At 58.7% G+C, this 16,435-nt stretch overlaps 1 protein-coding gene across 6 annotated transcripts in view; it reads left to right on the forward strand.

Annotated features, from left to right (window-relative positions):
- The window catches only part of TNRC18 (trinucleotide repeat containing 18), an 84,766-nt gene that overhangs the window by 62,959 nt on the left and 5,372 nt on the right, over positions 1-16,435 (forward strand). For all 6 annotated transcript variants that reach the window (XM_027610173.2, XM_027610176.2, XM_027610174.2 and 3 more), the window contains 9 exons: positions 4,070-4,500; positions 8,232-8,384; positions 8,737-8,878; positions 10,538-10,655; positions 11,054-11,129; positions 11,219-11,327; positions 13,772-13,888; positions 14,528-14,692; positions 15,092-16,416. In XM_027610173.2, coding sequence (XP_027465974.2) covers positions 4,070-4,500; positions 8,232-8,384; positions 8,737-8,878; positions 10,538-10,655; positions 11,054-11,129; positions 11,219-11,327; positions 13,772-13,888; positions 14,528-14,692; positions 15,092-16,416 — 2,636 coding nt within the window. The remainder of the gene's footprint in view (positions 1-4,069; positions 4,501-8,231; positions 8,385-8,736; positions 8,879-10,537; positions 10,656-11,053; positions 11,130-11,218; positions 11,328-13,771; positions 13,889-14,527; positions 14,693-15,091; positions 16,417-16,435) is intronic.

A 16,435-nucleotide genomic window follows, 5' to 3' on the forward strand; every position in this document is an offset into this window, starting at 1 on the left:
AGAATGAGTTAGGAAGAATTCCTAACTCAAGAATTCCCTGTAGAGAATTGGTATAATTTCTTCCTTAAATGTTTGGTCAAATTTGGGGCGCCTGGGTGGCTCAGTCGTTAGGCGTCTGCCTTCGGCTCGGGTCATGATCCCGGGGTCCTGGGATCGAGTCCCACATTGGGCTCCCTGCTCCGCGGGAAGCCTGCTTCTCCCTCTCCCACTCCCCCTGCTTGTGTTCCTGCTCTCGCTGTCTCTCTCTCTGTCAAATAAATAAATAATATCTTAAAAAAAATAGTTTGGTCAAATTTAACAGTGAACTCATCTGGGCTTGGCATTTTCTGTTTTAGAAGGTTATTAATTATTGATTCAGTTTCTTTAATAGATAAAGGTCTATTCAGATTGTTTATTTCTTCTTCTGTGACTTCAGACCTTATGGCTGAATAATATTCCATTTTATGAATATACCACATTTGGTTTATCTCCTTTTTTTGTTTTTGTTTCCATTTTTGGGCTATCGTGAATAATGTCAGCTATGAACATTCATGTACACGTTTTTCTGTAGATATGTTTTCAGTTCTGGCTACAAATCTAAAGGTAAAATTGCCGGGTTATTTGGTAACTTTATGTTTAACCTTTCGAGGAACTGCCAGACTGTTTTCCAGAGTGGCTGCACCACTTTATATTTTCCACCAGCAGTCTGTGAGGGTTCCATTTTCTTCCCCAGTTCCTCCCCGATACCTGTTATTATGTGTCTTTTTGATGATGCCTTATTTCTTGGGGAGGAAGCCATTCTAGTGGGCTTGCAGTAGTATGTCATCGTGGTTTTGATTTGCATTTCTCCTGCTGATGTTGAGGATCCTTTCATATGCTTAGTAGCCATTTGCATGTGGAGATCCAGCTGTCCCGGTATCATGTGTTGAGAAGTCAAATCTTTCCCCATTGAATGCTCTTGGTGCCCTTGTGGAAAATCAACGGAACATAAATATGAAGGATTATTTCCAGACCCTCTGTTCTAGTCCATCAGTGTATATGTCTGTTCTTAGACCAGCAGCACACTGTCTTGATTACCATAGGAATCACTGTAGGAGGCTTTGAAACTGGGAAATATGAATCCTCCATATTTGTTCTTCTTTTTCAAGACAGTCTTGGTGCCTCAGAGACCCTTGCATTCCATACGGATTTTAGGATTAGCTTGTGAATTCATGCAAAAAAACCCACTGGGATTCTGATTAGGAATTGTGTTAAATCGATAGATCATATTGGGGAGTATTGGCATCTTAACAATGTAAGTTTTTTGATCCATGAACATGGGATGTCTTTCCATTTATTTGTGTCTTTAATTTTTCTCAAAAGTGTTTTATAGTTTTTACTGTACAAGTCTTGCACTTCTTTTAAATTTGTAAGTATTTTTTTTGATGCTCTTGTAAGTTGAATTCATTTTTGGAGTGTTCATTGCTAGTGTATAGAAATACAATTGATTTTTGTATATTGATCTTGTATCCTGCAACCTTGCTGAACTCATTTGCTCTAGTAGATTTTTTTTTTTTTAAAGATTTTATTCATTTATTTGACAGAGAGAGACACAGCGAGAGAGGGAACAACAAGCCGGGGGAGTGGGGGAGGGAGAAGCAGGCCTCCCGCTGAGCGGGGAGCCTGATGTGGGACTCGATCCCAGGACCCTGGGACCATGACCTGAGCCGAAGGCAGACGCTTAACGACTGAGCCACCCAGGCGCCCTGCTCTAGTAGGTTTTTAGTAGATTCTTTAGTATTTTCTGTAATATGAGATCATGTCATCTGCAAATAGAGATAGTTTTATTTTTTCCTTTCGGATGTGTATACCTTTTATTTCTTTCTCTAGCCTAATTGCCTGAGCTAGAATCTTCCATATAATGGTGAAAAGAAGTGGGAAGAACAGGTATCTTTGTCTTCTGATCATAGGGGGAGAACATTCATTCTTTTACCATTAAGTATCATGTTAGCGGTGAATTTTTATGGACGTCTTTGTCAGGTTGAGGAAATTTCCTTCTATTCCTAGTTTGAGTGATTTTATCATGAAAGAATGTTAGGTTTTGTCTGTTACTTTTTCTGTGTCTATCGAGGTGTTCGTGTGGTTTTTGTCCTTTATTAATTGTCCTTTATTAATATGGTATTGATTTTCTTATACGTCGAACCAACCTTCTATTCCCGGAGTAAATTTCACTTGGTCATGGTGTATAATCTTTTGTTACATGTTTCCCGATTGTGTTCATCTATGTTCATAAATTGTTATATCTTCCTAAGGGATTGACCATTTTATCGTTTAAATATGTCCTTCTTTAACAATTTTTGTCATAAGGTCAGTTTTGTCTGCTATTTAGCATAGCCAGTTCAGCTCTTTTTCAGTTGCTATTTGCATGGTACACCCTTTTCATCCTTTGACTTTCAGTCTTACCCTTCTGTTTTATATCTTTGGTGCTTTTTCTTGTCTGTTCCTCCTTTACTGCCTTATTCCTTGGGGAGGAGGCAGGTGCACAGGACTCTGGGTGGGAGTCAGGGACACGGCCTCGACCCTCTGCTGTGTCACCGTGTGGCAGGGAGGCCTCGGCGCATGCTCCCCACTCTCTGGGCTTCATGCCTGTCCCCACCCCAAGGCCCTCCAGAGAACACTCCCCCCCCCCCCCCCAGGCACCGTTCATGCTGCCCCACTGGCCTCCTCAGGTATTTATCCTCCAAGAGGACGTTACTCTCGCAGTTCCGACTTCCCCTCTTCCAAGCAAGTGTCCGCTGTCCGTCACTGCCCTGTCCACCCAGCAGTCCTGTGCCTTACGCGACGCCCCTGCAGTGTTGGATTGGGTCTAGGTTTTCTGGAGGGAGCTGTGTCGGTGGGGCCTCATTCCGTCACACCCAGCAGCAGAACTCCAGCCTGCATTTTATGGCCTGCACCCTAATCAGCCATGAAAGCCCCCAGCTGCCTCCCTGTGCAGTGGGAAGTCTGTTAACAAAAGATTAATTAATGGGATCCTTAAGCCTTGCCAGTGGCTCCCTCCCACGGAGTGCGCCCCCTCCCAGCCCGGCCCCGCTACAGCGGCTGCATCTGCTAGGCGATGGGGCTGGGCCTCCCGGAGGAGCCCTCGTGGGCGGGATGCTGGCTACCCAGGGTCAGTAGGCCTGGGGTAGTGAATTGGGGATCCGCTTCTGGGGGGCTGAGCAGGACAGGGTCGGCAGAGGAGGGCGGGCACCCGACAATGGGATATGTGCCCGTGGTGCTGGAGGTGTGGACAGAGGGTTCTCCAGGGTGCCGAGCCGGTCTTCTCAGATAGGAGACTGTAGGTTTCCAGGTAGAGGCCAGGAGAGAGATGGTGCTCCAGGGGCCAGCAAAGCAAAGGCCTGCAGGTTTGAAAGGATGGAGCACAGCTGGGCATTGGAGAGAGGTTTGTGTGTAAAGGAGCCCAGCAGCTCCAGGGTTTGGATGGAGCCTGGCCCCTTGTCTGTGGGAAGGGACGAGCCTCAGGGGTGACAGGAGGGGGCCGGGCCCCAGGGTCACGTGAGTTCCGGTGAGGCCTACCCTCTAAAAGGGAGTAGATGCCAGGGACCTCCCAGCTCTGAAGAGCGGCTCCAGGAAGTGGAGGAGAGGCCCCCCCACCCCCACCCCCAGGCTCGGGGATTTCATGTGGGCTTTCCACCTGCCTCCCCTGGACCTGCTGCCGCTGAGGCCCTCCCCAGCCTGCCCTGGCTTCTGGGATTCCCATGGGGCACACAGGAGGCAGAGGGGAAGCTCACATGGGGCCAGGCAGGAATCTTCACGTTCCCAGATGATGGTCTTGTGGGGAGGCGGCAGAGTCTGGGCAGCGGCGGGGGGGGTGGGGGGAAGGTTCGGGCCAGCAGTGGGGCCAGCAGGACCTGCCACTCACAGGTGTGTGGCCCAGTGAGTCCTCCCCCTCCTCCTCTGGGCCTCAGGTTCCTTTCCTGGAAGTGAGAAGCCTCCCTTGGAGGAGGGGTGGAACTGTGGCCTTCTGCTGGTGGCCAGGGCATCTGGGTAGGTGGGAAGTGGGGGTCCCGGGAGCCCCTGTCCACAGCCCCTGCCCTCGTCCTGCATCCAGGCACGGAGTTTGAGTACACCGACTCGGAGAGTGAGGTCAAGGTGCGGAAGAGGTCGCCTGCTGGGCTGCTGCGGCCCAAGAAGGGACTGGGGGAGCCAGGCCCCTCCCTGGCCTCGCCTGCGCCCAGCACCCGGGGCCCTGGCCCCACCAGCCCTGACAAGGCCAAGCTGGCGGCAGAGAAAGGGCGCAAGGCCCGCAAGCTGCGGGGCGCCAAGGAGCCCGGCTTCGAGGCAGGGCCCGAGGCCAGTGACGACGACCTGTGGACGCGGCGGCGCAGCGAGCGCATCTTCCTGCACGACGCCTCGGCCGCCGCCCCGGCCCCCAGCAGTGCCGCCCCGGCTGCCGCCAAGCCCAGCCGCTGCGGCAAGGGTGGCCCGCTGAGCCCTCGCAAGGACACCGGCCGCGCCAAGGACAGGAAGGACCCCAGGAAGGTAGGGGCTCTGTGTGGGGGCGGGGACCGTGGGAAGGGACCCCGACTGCCAGGCCCTGCTCCCCCCAGCTGCAGGGGCCACCCGCTGCCCGGGGACCTGGCCTCAGAGGCACTGAGCACCCTCCCTCACAGAGTCGCCCTCCCCTCCCGTCTCGGGGTAACACTCTGTCGTGGGAGTGAGGTGCATGGACCCCAAAGGAAAACAGTGATCCTGACGTGCAGTTATCAAAATACCAAACCCCCGGCTTGTGATACAGAGGTGCTCCGTGTGCTTCTTAAAGAAGGTGTCTGACATGGGTGCCCGTTGCCGGGTCGAGTAAGCGCCGTCACTCAAGTGATGAGCGTGAACCGTAGCTCAGGGTCTCTGTGGTAACGGTCAGGCGCTACGTGACAGTGATTCTGTCGGTGACAAAGTGTGACGCTGTCCATCCTCCTGTGGTGCGTGGCCTTCACCCGTAGCTGTAGGAGAATCTCAGCTCTTCAGAAGTGAGTGGAAGTCAGAACTCCCTGAGTTCTCTGCCTGGGCTCCCCAGCTGGAGACTGCTTGCTTTCTGAGCACTCTAGGACGGGCAGACCTGCTCCCCTCCTTGCACGGGCTGCTAGGAAGCTCGTGGCCATCTGTCGCCCCCTTGGGTGCTTGCGTTCAGACTCCACAGCCGGCGCTCGGCAGTGGCCTCTGAGTCAGGCCTCCCCACCCCCGACCCCGATGGAGGATGATCTCTCGGCTAACAGGGACAGTCTAGAGGACATTGTGATGAGGCAGGAGACTCGGCACTGATTTCCCATACCGGGCGCTCGTGAGGAAGGGGCCGCATTCGCGGGTCCTCCGCACCTGTCTGTCCACGGCCGAAGCCCTGTCAGCTTTCCCCAGGCCTTGGAGGAAAGGCGCTGGGATGCTATGGAATGCTTAATGCTCGTGAGCCCACCAGGTGGTCCGCGGTGGGGCTCAGGCAGGTTCTGACCCCTTTACCCGCATACATCCTTTATTGCTAAAGGGAAACCTGTTCTGTCTGCTCACGACCCTCTGGCACCGACTCCCTGGAGTTGGCAGAGGGCCGCGTCCCCAGCCCACCCCCACTGTCCCTGAGCTCCTGACCGAAGCACCAGCTGTGTAGCAGGGGTTACCAGGACCCGCTGTTCGGGGTCGATAATTACCAGAGGGACGCACAGAACCCGGGAGGCACTTTCCTTTCTATGACCATTTTTCAGGAAGCAGACGGTTCAGCAACAGCCAGACAGAAGAGATGTCCAGGGCAAGGGAAAGGGGAACAGTGTGGCACTTCCCCGCCCTCTCGAGGTGCTCCTGACCTGGAAGCTCCCCGAACCCCTCATGTAGGGTTTCATGGGGGCTTCATCACTTGGGCAGGATTGATTATTAACTCAGTCTCTGGACCCTCTCCCCTCTCCTCTCTCCGGAGGATGCGGGGTGAGCTCAGAGTTCCTGGCTTCTCCTCCTGGCTTGGTGTTTCTGGTGAGCGGCCCTCATCCCGGGGCTAGCTAGGGACTTACCCGTAGTCACCTTGTTAGGACAAAAGATGCTCCTATGATCCAGGAAATTCCAAGAGGCTTAGGAGCTCTGGGTCAGGAACCAGGGGCAGAGGCCGACTATATATTTCTTACCATGTCCCCGTATCACGAGACCCTGTGACGTAGGTTACTCATACAACTGGACTTTACAGGTGGCCTTGTCACCCTCCCAAGGTCACGGCTGCTAACGACCATCCAAGCTGAGCTTTGAACACCCCCCCTGGGCCACACTGGCCCCTGGGCCCTTTGCCAAGATGCGGCACCCTGTGTCGGGGAGGAGGCAGGGGGCTCACCCGACCCCAGCCTTCTGACGACACAGTGAAAGACTAGAACAGAACAGGCTAATTGTCAACGAAAGGAGAAATCAGATACCCATGAAATCACCCCAGGAACAACCACTGTTTGTAGTTTTGTGAGATATACTTTCGTATCCTTTTTAGACTTGTACATTCCCATTTTCCATCAGCCTTATTTTACCTTTTTTTGAAGGATTTTTATTTACATATTTTACGGTGCGGGGGGAAGAGGGTGAGAGAGAAAGAATCCTAAGCAGACTCCCCGCTGAGCACAGAGCCCGATGCGGGGCTTGAACTCAGGACTCTGAAATCATGACCTGAGCCAAAACCAAGAGTTGGATGCTCAACCAGGTGCCCCTGGAGTTCTTTTCTTATTTTAAAAAAATAAGGTTCCCAGAAAGGGGCTTCTGGTCAATGGGAAAGAAACAGTTATCGGTAGTTGTCTGATTGGAACAGTGATTTGGAGGTTGCAGAAAAGGAAGAAAATACAAGTCCACTCAGAACTTGTCTTGCTGTCCCTTGTGCACGATGGACGGATGAGCTATTTACAACAGATGTTTGGGGGAAAAGGCAACAGAACCACATGACAGACGTTCCTTCAACCCCCCAGGATGCCTTCTGATTTCAGAAATGTGAACAGGATGAAGGCATGCTTCCGAAACGAGAAAATATGTCGCTTTCTTCCCCCCACAAATGGCGATCCACACCGAATACCTTCTATCCCTGTACCATCATCTGCTTTGTCCCTTACGGTGCTTTGTGCTGTGGACGTGACTTCCGCTGTGGTCTTTTTTAACATTCGCCCAGGGTTCTCTTTTTATGTTTCTTCATTTCCCACATCCTCTGGTCCCTGGACTTGGTTGTTTTGTTTCAGGAATGTGTCTTTTAAAAAACATAAAGTGACCCTGCCGCCCGCCCATCGACCCTGGGTTGTGCACACCCGTAGCCTGAGCTTGCTTCTTACACCAAGTACCCCCACTTTGTTCTTCCCACTGCCGCCGTGGGCCTAAAAGCTTATAACTGGATCTGTTATGCACCAGTGTTTCCCGAAGGTCCCAGGACAGCCAGGTTGTTGGTAGTGCTCTGCTCTGATGGACGAAGCCTGGTGGGGGCGATCTCGGCACTCTGGGACCAGTTTCCATGCGCCACTGGCAGGGACAGTGGACCGTCCCTGGGGGGGCTTGGAGCCGGGATGGGCGTGGCTCTCCCGTCACTGCTGGGGCACCCCAGAGGCAGTCAAAGGGTTTTGCCTGCTCCTTCTGGAATATGCCTGTGGAACTGACCGGTACTGTCCTGTTTCTGTGGCATCCTTTGGAAGGGCAAAGTGGAGGCCGCCTGTGCATCCATGACTGGGGGGGTGGTTATAAATGACCTGTGCCCCGTCCCCCAACACACACACACACACACACACACACACACACACACACACACACACACACACACACACACACGGCTGCACGTGAGCAGCTGCTGCAGCGAGGCAGTCTCTGTGTATCTCAGACATACTTGTCGGGGGCGGGGAGTTGCAAAGCAGGACTTTTGGTAAATTCCCATCTGTGTTTTTAAAAAAAAAAAAAAAGTACCGTGTGTGTGCAAATGTGTCTGCATAGCCTGTGTGTTTGCACGGTTGTTATGTGCTGGTGGAAAGTTCTGGAAGGATGCGCCAGGCAGCCGGTAGTGATTCTAGTTAGCGCTGTGTACTTGATATAGGATGCACTGGAGAGGAAGTTGCGCCCATATGCACTTGGCTACTTTTTTTTTTCTTTTTACAATTAGCAACATATAGTAGTAATAAAACAGTTAGGATTAAGAACAAACATACTTGCGGGAGAGGAGGGGAGCTGTTTTGTTCCTCTCCCTGGAGGGCGAGGGCGGCCTCTGATGGCACCTCTGTTACTTCCTCACCCAGAAGAAGAAGGGGAAGGAGGCCGGCTCAGGGGCTGCACTGCCCCCGCCCCGTGTTGCCGCCCTGCCCCCTGAGGCCCGGGCTCCCCACACCAGCTCCCCGGCCACTGCCAAGAGGAGCAAGGCCAAGGCCAAAGGGAAGGAGGTGAAGAAGGAGGTAAGGCTTGCCGTGCCCAAGAAAGGGTGAGGTCCCTGTGGGAACGCCAGGACTGGGGTGAGCTGGTGTGCCTAGCCACCGTGCCGTCTCACCCCTGGCCAGGCTGCTTGTCCTCAGACCCACTGTGTGTCTGGATGTGCTGCCTCAGCACGTGCAGGCTTGGTCATCCGGCTTGTGGCCCCATTTTGCCCTCCCTCTGGCCTGTGGGGTGAGGCCAGCTGGACCCCCGCTGCACATGTGGCAGGTGCCCCTGCGGCCTGACTGTGACCCCGGGTTTCCAGGGAGGGTCCTAAGCAGCAGGACTTGGCATGGCGCGTCCTAAGCCCATTGGCCTGCTCTGCTCTGTCCCCAGAATCGGGGCAAGGGGGGAGCCGTGAGCAAGCTGATGGAGAGCATGGCTGCTGAGGAGGACTTCGAGCCCAACCAGGACTCGAGCTTCTCTGAGGATGAGCACCTGCCTCGCGGTGGGGCCGTGGAGCGGCCGCTAACTCCGGGTAAGTACCCGCGATGCCGTGTTGGCTCTGGTTGGCAGCGTGGGGATGCAGGAACTTCCCCTGGGGAGGCGGTGGGCAGGGGCTGAGCCCACAGGGAGTGAACGCGCGCAGGCGCCTGGTGTCTGAGGTGAACCGAGGGGGGCCAGTTTGGTAAGCTGGTGGGGGAGGAGGCAGATGGCCCAGTCTCGCGGGCCGTGAGCCGAGTCTGGTCTTTGCCCTACTGAAAACAAGCCGTCAGAGCTTGTAAGTGGAAGTCGGTGCGGTCAGATAGGTTTGGAAAGTGCTCTCTGACTGCTTTGTCGAGGACAGATTGTGGGGCGCTGAGGGGGACAGGGAGTCCAGGTAGGAGGCCCCTGTGAGGATCCTGGCAAGCGATGGTGGGCTGCAGTGCCGTGGGCAGCATGGTGGGCGATGGGGTGGGTTTGGGCTTGTTGGGAGGGAGAGAGGGGCTGGGGGGTGGGTGGGCTGTGTGAGCAGGTGAGAAGGGGTGCAGACAGGTGGTGGTGGGGTGGGCATGGAGGGAGCAGGGGCATATGCTTGGCACTTGGATCCAGGGGTCTGGAGCCCGGACGTGAATTGGGTGGGGCAGGTGCAGAGAACAGGATGAGCAGGGCTGAGGAGCGTCATTGCCTGGTCGCGAGTGTATCGTCCGCTGTTGCTGTGTAACAAACAGCTCCTCAGTGGTAGATGGCAGCAGGTGTCCATGTCTCGGTTGTCTGCAGGGCAGTTGGGCTTGTTCCCGCAGTAGCGGGATGGCGCGAGGGACCGCTCTGCTCCGTGGCCATGCTGCCAGAGGCCCACGAGGGCACGTGGGAGCTGATGAGGCCTCTTAAGGCCTAGGTTCAGAATCGGCACTCGGTCCCTCCTCCCTTGTGCCATTGGCCAGAGAAAGTCCCGTGGCCACACTCAGCGTCGAGGGGTGGGAAGTCCATGCACCCACGGTGAGGCTGTGGCAGGGGTGCAGGTGCAGGCGGGCGATGGACGTGCGGGCCAGCGCTTCTGTCCACCCTGGTGAGCTGTCCGGGTTTCTCCAGCCTGGTCACAGCAGGGTGGGGCCGGGTTCAAGGTCCCGCGGGGCAGGAAGGGTGGGCCCAGGAGTCCAAAGCAGTATGGCCAAGCCTGGTGGAGGAAAGCTGAGGAGCATCTGGATTTGGGGTGTCAGGAGCAGGCGGCTTGTTAAGCCAAGGGCGGAGGCAGCTTTGGGATGAGGACCGGCCAGGAAGTGGGATGGGGGGCAGTGAGCGCGGACAGCCTCGCCGGGGAAGTTTGGCAAGGGGGGTTTGGCTTCCGCCGGGACCGGTGGCATTCCAGGTTGAAAGTCCTGGAGGTTTGGCAGAAGGGGTGGGGGGCGGGGCGATGACCTGGAGCCTCCTGCCCAGGCCCGAAGGGTGGTGGTCTTTGGGGTAGAGGATGGGCAGCACGTGCAGGCTGTCACCCCCGGTTCTTCCCCACTTGGGATGTTTCTGGAGACCTGGGTCAGGATGGAGGGTTTTGCTCAGGGCCGCACCGTGTGTCCCTGCATGAGGCCTGTCTGGGCACGTGGGTGGATATGTGCACACACGCGGTCTGCAGTGGGGGAAGGGAGGCGGAGGGCAGGGAGGGCAGGTCTCCCGGCTGCCCCCTGGGTCCAGCCCTGCCTCATTGCCGACCGCCCTGCAGCTCCGCGCTCCTGCATCATCGACAAGGACGAACTGAAGGACGGCCTGCGCGTGCTCATCCCCATGGACGACAAGCTGCTGTATGCCGGGCACGTGCAGACGGTGCACTCACCGGACATGTGAGTGGGCACCTGGGGGACTGGGCGGGGGGCAGCGCCAGGCTCAGGGACCGAAGACCCTCAGCTGGTCCAGTGTCCAGGGTGCTGGTCCTCTGGGGGCAGGTGGCTTTGCTTCTCTGAGCTGGGTGAATGGCCCCGGGAGGGCGGTGCTCTCCGCGGGAGGGCCGAGGGGGCATGGCCAGCCCCCGGGATATGTTGGCCTCTCTTGGACCCGTGACCCCTCGCTGTATGGGGGAGGAAATAGACCCAGAAGGGACTTGCCCCAGGTTTATATAGGGCGTCAGCAAACCCCCAAGCTCCTACGTCACACCTGGGGGGCCAGGAGTTGAGGTCAGGGGTCCCTCTGGGAAGGTCCACGGGGTCTGTCCCCTCACCCTGTACGTGCGGTGGCCTTGCAGATACCGTGTGGTGGTGGAGGGCGAACGCGGGAACCGGCCCCACATCTACTGTCTGGAGCAGCTGCTGCAGGAGGCGGTGAGGGGCTGGGGCAGTGGGGCCCCTGGGCGGATGGGGGCCGGGGCTGTTCCTCGTCACCCTTGGCGCTCAATCCTTGGCTTTCCCAGATCAACGACGTGAGGCCGGCCTCCACTCGCTTCTTGCCGCAGGGGACCAGAATCGCGGCCTACTGGAGTCAGCAGTACCGTTGCCTGTACCCGGGCACCGTGGTCCGAGGTGAGGCGCCCCCCAGACCCTCCCCGGCACACCCCCCCCTTGCCTCATTCGGTCAAACCCCAGCCCTGACGGGTGCAGATACGAATGGTGGTGCCGGCTTGTGTAGCTGAAACTTACAGGGCCTCTGGGCCGCCCGGTTCACGCGGTGTCCTCGGGCCGCAGGCCCTCAGTCTGCTCCCGTCGGCGCTGGCTTCACACCCAGCTCCTTGGGGGGTCCCGCCATCTTTACAAATCCCGACATCGGGGGGAATTCTCTCGATCCCCATCGAAGTCCTTGGGTGGAGCCTGCGCAACTGGCTTGGGTCACGCAGATTTCATTGACTGCTGTGGGTCTCATCCCCGACACTAACGAGTGAGGTCGGCTTTCTGATTCCACATGTGGACCGAGAGAGGGGACGGTGGCCCCCCAGGAAAGTTGGGGTGCTGTTAGAGTAAGAGTTTGGGAGCTAGGCCGACGAAAATCACAGGAGCCCCGGAAGGTGTAGGTACAGGTTTCAGACAGACGGACACAGCAGATGCTCGAACAGCACTCCCCTTAGCTGTGGCAGACCCCACACTTTCAGGAGATGGGGATGTGGATATTCATTACCTTACAGAAAACACCTGTCACCCTGACCAGCTGGCCCGTGCGGCGCACCCCACGGCCACCCAGTGTCCATGTAGATGCAGAAGGTGGGAGTGGGGGTGCCGGGCAGGAGGGCCTCTGACTATGGTAACAGTTCATCGTGATCGGGGCCCCCGGGGCTTTCTGTCCCCCTGGACCACGATGGGGTCATCCTAGGGACTCCCCCTGGTCATCCCTCTGAGAACTCCATCTCTCTGGCTCCTGGGCCGCATCCGTGTCTTCCTCATTCCCTCATCATCCTAGAGTCTGCATAGCTTTCTGAGAAAGGGTGCGGGCGGTGAATCCCTCCAGCACGCGCATGCCTGAGGTCTCTTTATTCTAGCCCTGCTTCTGCGGTCATTGAGCTGGGGAGACATTCTAAGTTGGAAATGATTTTCCGTCACCTCTTCAGAGTCACTGGTCTGATACAGTTATCCGGCTTCCGAGGTTGTCTGAGAAGTTCGATGCCATGATTACAGCCAGGTCTTTGTGGACTTGCTTTTTCTCTCTGGAAACTGTTAGGATGTTCTCATTATTCCTAGAGCTGGAATTTCATGGGGTTTTGTGTGTACGTGTGTGTGTGTGTGTGTGTGTGTGTGTGTCTCCGAGAGCTGGAATTTCATGGGGTTGTGTGTGTGTGTGTGTGTGTGTGTGTGTGTCTCTCTCTCTCCAAGTCCGTGTGTCTTCATGTCTGTGTGTGCACTGCTGGGGACTTGGGGGCAGAAGGCTCCGTGAAGCAAATGTGCTCTGTGCCTGGCACCTGCACTGACCCCCGTGAGCCGCCCCTGGGCCTCGCGCTCCCGAGCTGGGCCGCCCACAGCACCTGTATCTTTTTTTCCTGTCGGTTGTCAGTTTCTTCACCGTTTTGTTCTACCTCCCCGGAGGTTTCCTCAGCTAACCCTGCCCTTCTGGCCCTTCCATTCTCTTGAATTTTTGCAATTCCTACTGTCATGTAAGAAATTCATGAGTTTTTCTTACTCTCTGAATCTTTTTTTCTTCCTTTGAATGTTTGTGTCCTTGGTTTTTATATTATTTTGTTTCATATGTTGTTGCTGGTATCCGTGTTGCCTTTTATTAAACTTCTCGGAGAATGTACTGTTTCCAGGTCGGGTCTCCCCAGCTCCCTTGTCTCCTGAGTCCCCCTTCCTCCTTTCTTCAGCCTCCCCTGACCTCTCTGGTCCACATCTGCCTCTTCTGGGAGGCTGTCCTTTCGGCCCTGGTGGTCCGTAGGAAGCGGATTGGAAACCGTGGGCGTGGGCAGGCTTGTTTTGTGGGGACCCCAGGTCCCAGCACCTGGGGTGCGCCTGCTGCCGGCAGGCACACCACCCACGGCCCTGTCCTCGGGGTCTGGCCGGGCATCTGTGTGTGGGAGCGGGGTGGGGGTCACCACCCAACTCTGCTGCACCCCAGGCCTGCACCCTCAGCCTGTCCAGCGTCGGGGTCCCCTGACCCCTGCCTTCAGAGGTGCTGGGTGCGTCCTGGGCCTGAGCCTTGTGGGGCTCCCTTGTGAAAACTGGCCTCCCTCCAGGCCCCTGAGAGCAGGTGGGTGCGAAACGCCGCGCTCCCACCTGCCGCCAGCCCCTCGCCTGCTCCCTCTGTCCTTTAGGGTGCCCGCCCTTGCCTCACCCCCTGTTGCTTGGGGGGCAAGTCGGGACGCCGGAATGGGAGTGCTGGTGCTCCTGCTGGGACCACATGCTCTGAAGCTCACATTCTGCACCACTGTATACCTGCCCTTGCACATCTCAAGCCCAGTGCTGCTTACCGGCTGGTTTCTGCTCGCCTTGTGCCCCTCGGAGAACAGGGTCCACTGGCCTCCCTGACTCTGCCCCTCTGCCAATAGGCTTGCTCGGCCTCGAGGATGACGGGGACCTGATCACTGTGGAGTTCGATGACGGGGACACGGGGAGGATCCCTCTCTCCCACATCCGCCTCCTGCCTCCTGACTATAAAATCCAGTGTGAGTGCCAGCCCTGCTGCCCGGGGTGGGGGGGTGACCCCCACGTCCATACCTGGCGCCCCTGTGAGCCCGGCCCCGGGTGCTGGCCACCGTGTGGACCGTTTACACCCATGGGATGGCAATGGCAGGAACCGTGGCTGGGGCTCCCAGAGTGGGTGTCAGGGAGGGGCTCCCGGGGCTCCCCAGGCCTGCGTCAAGGCCAGTCAGTCTCCATTACTGAATGTTCCATGCTCCCCATGTCCACAAGAGCACCGAATTCCTGCCTCGGTCCTGCATGTAACACGAAGCTCGGGTTCTAGGAGGCGAGTGACTTCCAGGGTCCCACGACTAGAGGCAGGACTGCCTGACTTTCTGGGGCTCAGTGGTTTTTGAGCATCCTCCAGGTGGAAGGGGGGGATCTTGGCTCAGCTCCACCCGGTCCGTTCACTCGAGGAGCCCGCATGGAGCTTTTTGTGTGTGCAGACACCTGACTGCACCCCTGCAGATGGGGCTGCCCTCCCCAGCTGTGTAGCCCCTGCAGGCAGGCCAAGTGGGGTCAGCGATGGGGTTATCCAGCCCCCGGCCACCATGACAGAGGATGCTCGGGCAGCCTGGAGAGCAGAGACCCGAGCCTGAGCCACCGCCTGTCCTGCTCTGCAGGTGCGGAGCCATCCCCAGCCCTCCTGGTGCCAAGTGCCAAGCGCCGCAGCCGGAAGACCAGCAAAGACACCGGGGACAGCAAAGATGGGGGCACGCCAGGGTCTGAGGAGCCCGGCGCCAAGGCACGAGGGCGTGGGCGGAAACCCGGCACCAAAGCCAAGAGTGGTATGTCGGCCCCCACTCGGCCGAGGCCGAGGCACAGGGGCAGGTGTGGGAGTGGCCGGGGACGGGCCGCACACCTCGGTGGGGACTTGGTCGCAGGGCCACTCGGACCATGTGACTGACGGATTGGGAAACTGAGGCTCTGGGAGGCACGTCGGCCTGTCAGGGGCAGAGCAGAGGTGGCTTTAGCCAGGGGGTTCACTGCAGCATTCAGGGACAAATGCCAGGAGCCGAGAGGGCCGGGCAGCCACGTTGGGCTCACCACCTGTGTGATGACAGTGACGTGAGAGCCCAGAGCGGGCGCTGCTCAGGAACGGGCAGGGCCGGGCTGGAAACAGGGCTTTCTGGCTCGGGAAGCCCCTGGCCCTGGCCTCGCGGAAGCTTTTTCTTTCCCTCTCCTAGATAGAGCCGCTGTCCTGGAGGAGGGGGGCCCGGCAGAGGAGGTCCCCGGTACCCCGTTGGCCCTGGAGCCCATCAGCACCCCGAGTTCCAAGAAGAGCCCCCCCGAGGCCGTGGACAAGCGGGCCAGAGCCCCCAAGGCTCGTCCGGCGCCCCCACAGCCCAGCCCGGCGCCGGCCACCTTCGGCAGCTGCCCGGCTCCTGAGCCCTTCGGCGAGCTGCCGGCCCCCGCCGCGGTCCTGGCCCCCGCCGCCCTCGTCACCGTGCCCGTCACCATGCCCGCCACCCGGCCCAAGCCCAAGAAGGCTCGGGCTGCCGAAGAGGCTTCCGCCAAGGGCCCCCGGAGGCCCGGGGAGGAGGCCGAGCTGCTCGTCAAGCTGGACCACGAGGGCGTGACGTCGCCCAAAAGCAAGAAGGCCAAGGAGGCCCTGCTTCTGCGGGAGGACCCGGGGGCTGGGGGCTGGCAGGAGCCCAAGGGCCTCCTGGGCCTGGGCAGCTACCCCCCGGCAGCGGGCGGCGGCGGCGGCGGCGAGCCCAAGGCCGCCCGGCCCAAGGCCGCGGACGGCGACCTGGCGCAGGAGCCCGGGGGCGGGCTCGGGTTCGAGGGCTCGGGCGACCCCAAGAGCCCGGACAAAGGCCAGGCGGAGCAGGACGGGGCCGAGGAGTCGGAGAGCGGCGGCAGCAGCAGTGAGAGCGGCGGCAGCGGCAGCAGCTCCGAGACCGAGGGGGAGGAGGAGGGCCAGGGCGGCAGCGGCCGGGACTGCAGCGCCTCCAGCTCCAGGGCGTCCTCGTCGTCGTCCTCGTCGTCGTCGTCGTCGTCGTCGTCCTCGTCGTCCTCGTCGTCGTCCTCCTCGTCGTCCTCGTCGTCGTCGTCGTCGTCGTCGTCCTCGTCGTCGTCGTCCTCGTCGTCGTCCTCGTCGTCCTCGTCCTCCTCGTCCTCGTCCTCCTCCACCACCGACGAGTCCTCCTGCAGCTCCGACGAGGAGGCGGCGCCCGCCCCCGCGGCCGGCCCCCCCGCCCCGCCGGCCCTCCCCGGCAAGGCGCCCAAGCCGGCGGGCAAGGCGCGCTCCGCGGCCCACTCCCCCGGCAAGAAGGCGCCGGCGCCCCCGCCGCAGGCGCCCCCGCCGCAGCCCCCGCAGCCCCTGCCGCCCAAGGCTCAGGCCGGGGCCGGGGCCAGGAGCCGGCCCAAGAAGAGAGAGGGCGTCCACCTGCCCACCACCAAGGAGCTGGCCAAGCGGCAGCGCCTGCCGTCCGTGGAGAACCGGCCCAAGATCGCCGCCTTCCTGCCCGCCCGGCAGCTCTGGAAGTGGTTCGGCAAGCCCACCCAGGTATAGCCGAGGGCGGGGG

Source organism: Zalophus californianus, chromosome 10 (genome assembly GCF_009762305.2).
Source record: "Zalophus californianus isolate mZalCal1 chromosome 10, mZalCal1.pri.v2, whole genome shotgun sequence".
Taxonomy (NCBI): Eukaryota; Metazoa; Chordata; class Mammalia; order Carnivora; family Otariidae; genus Zalophus; species Zalophus californianus.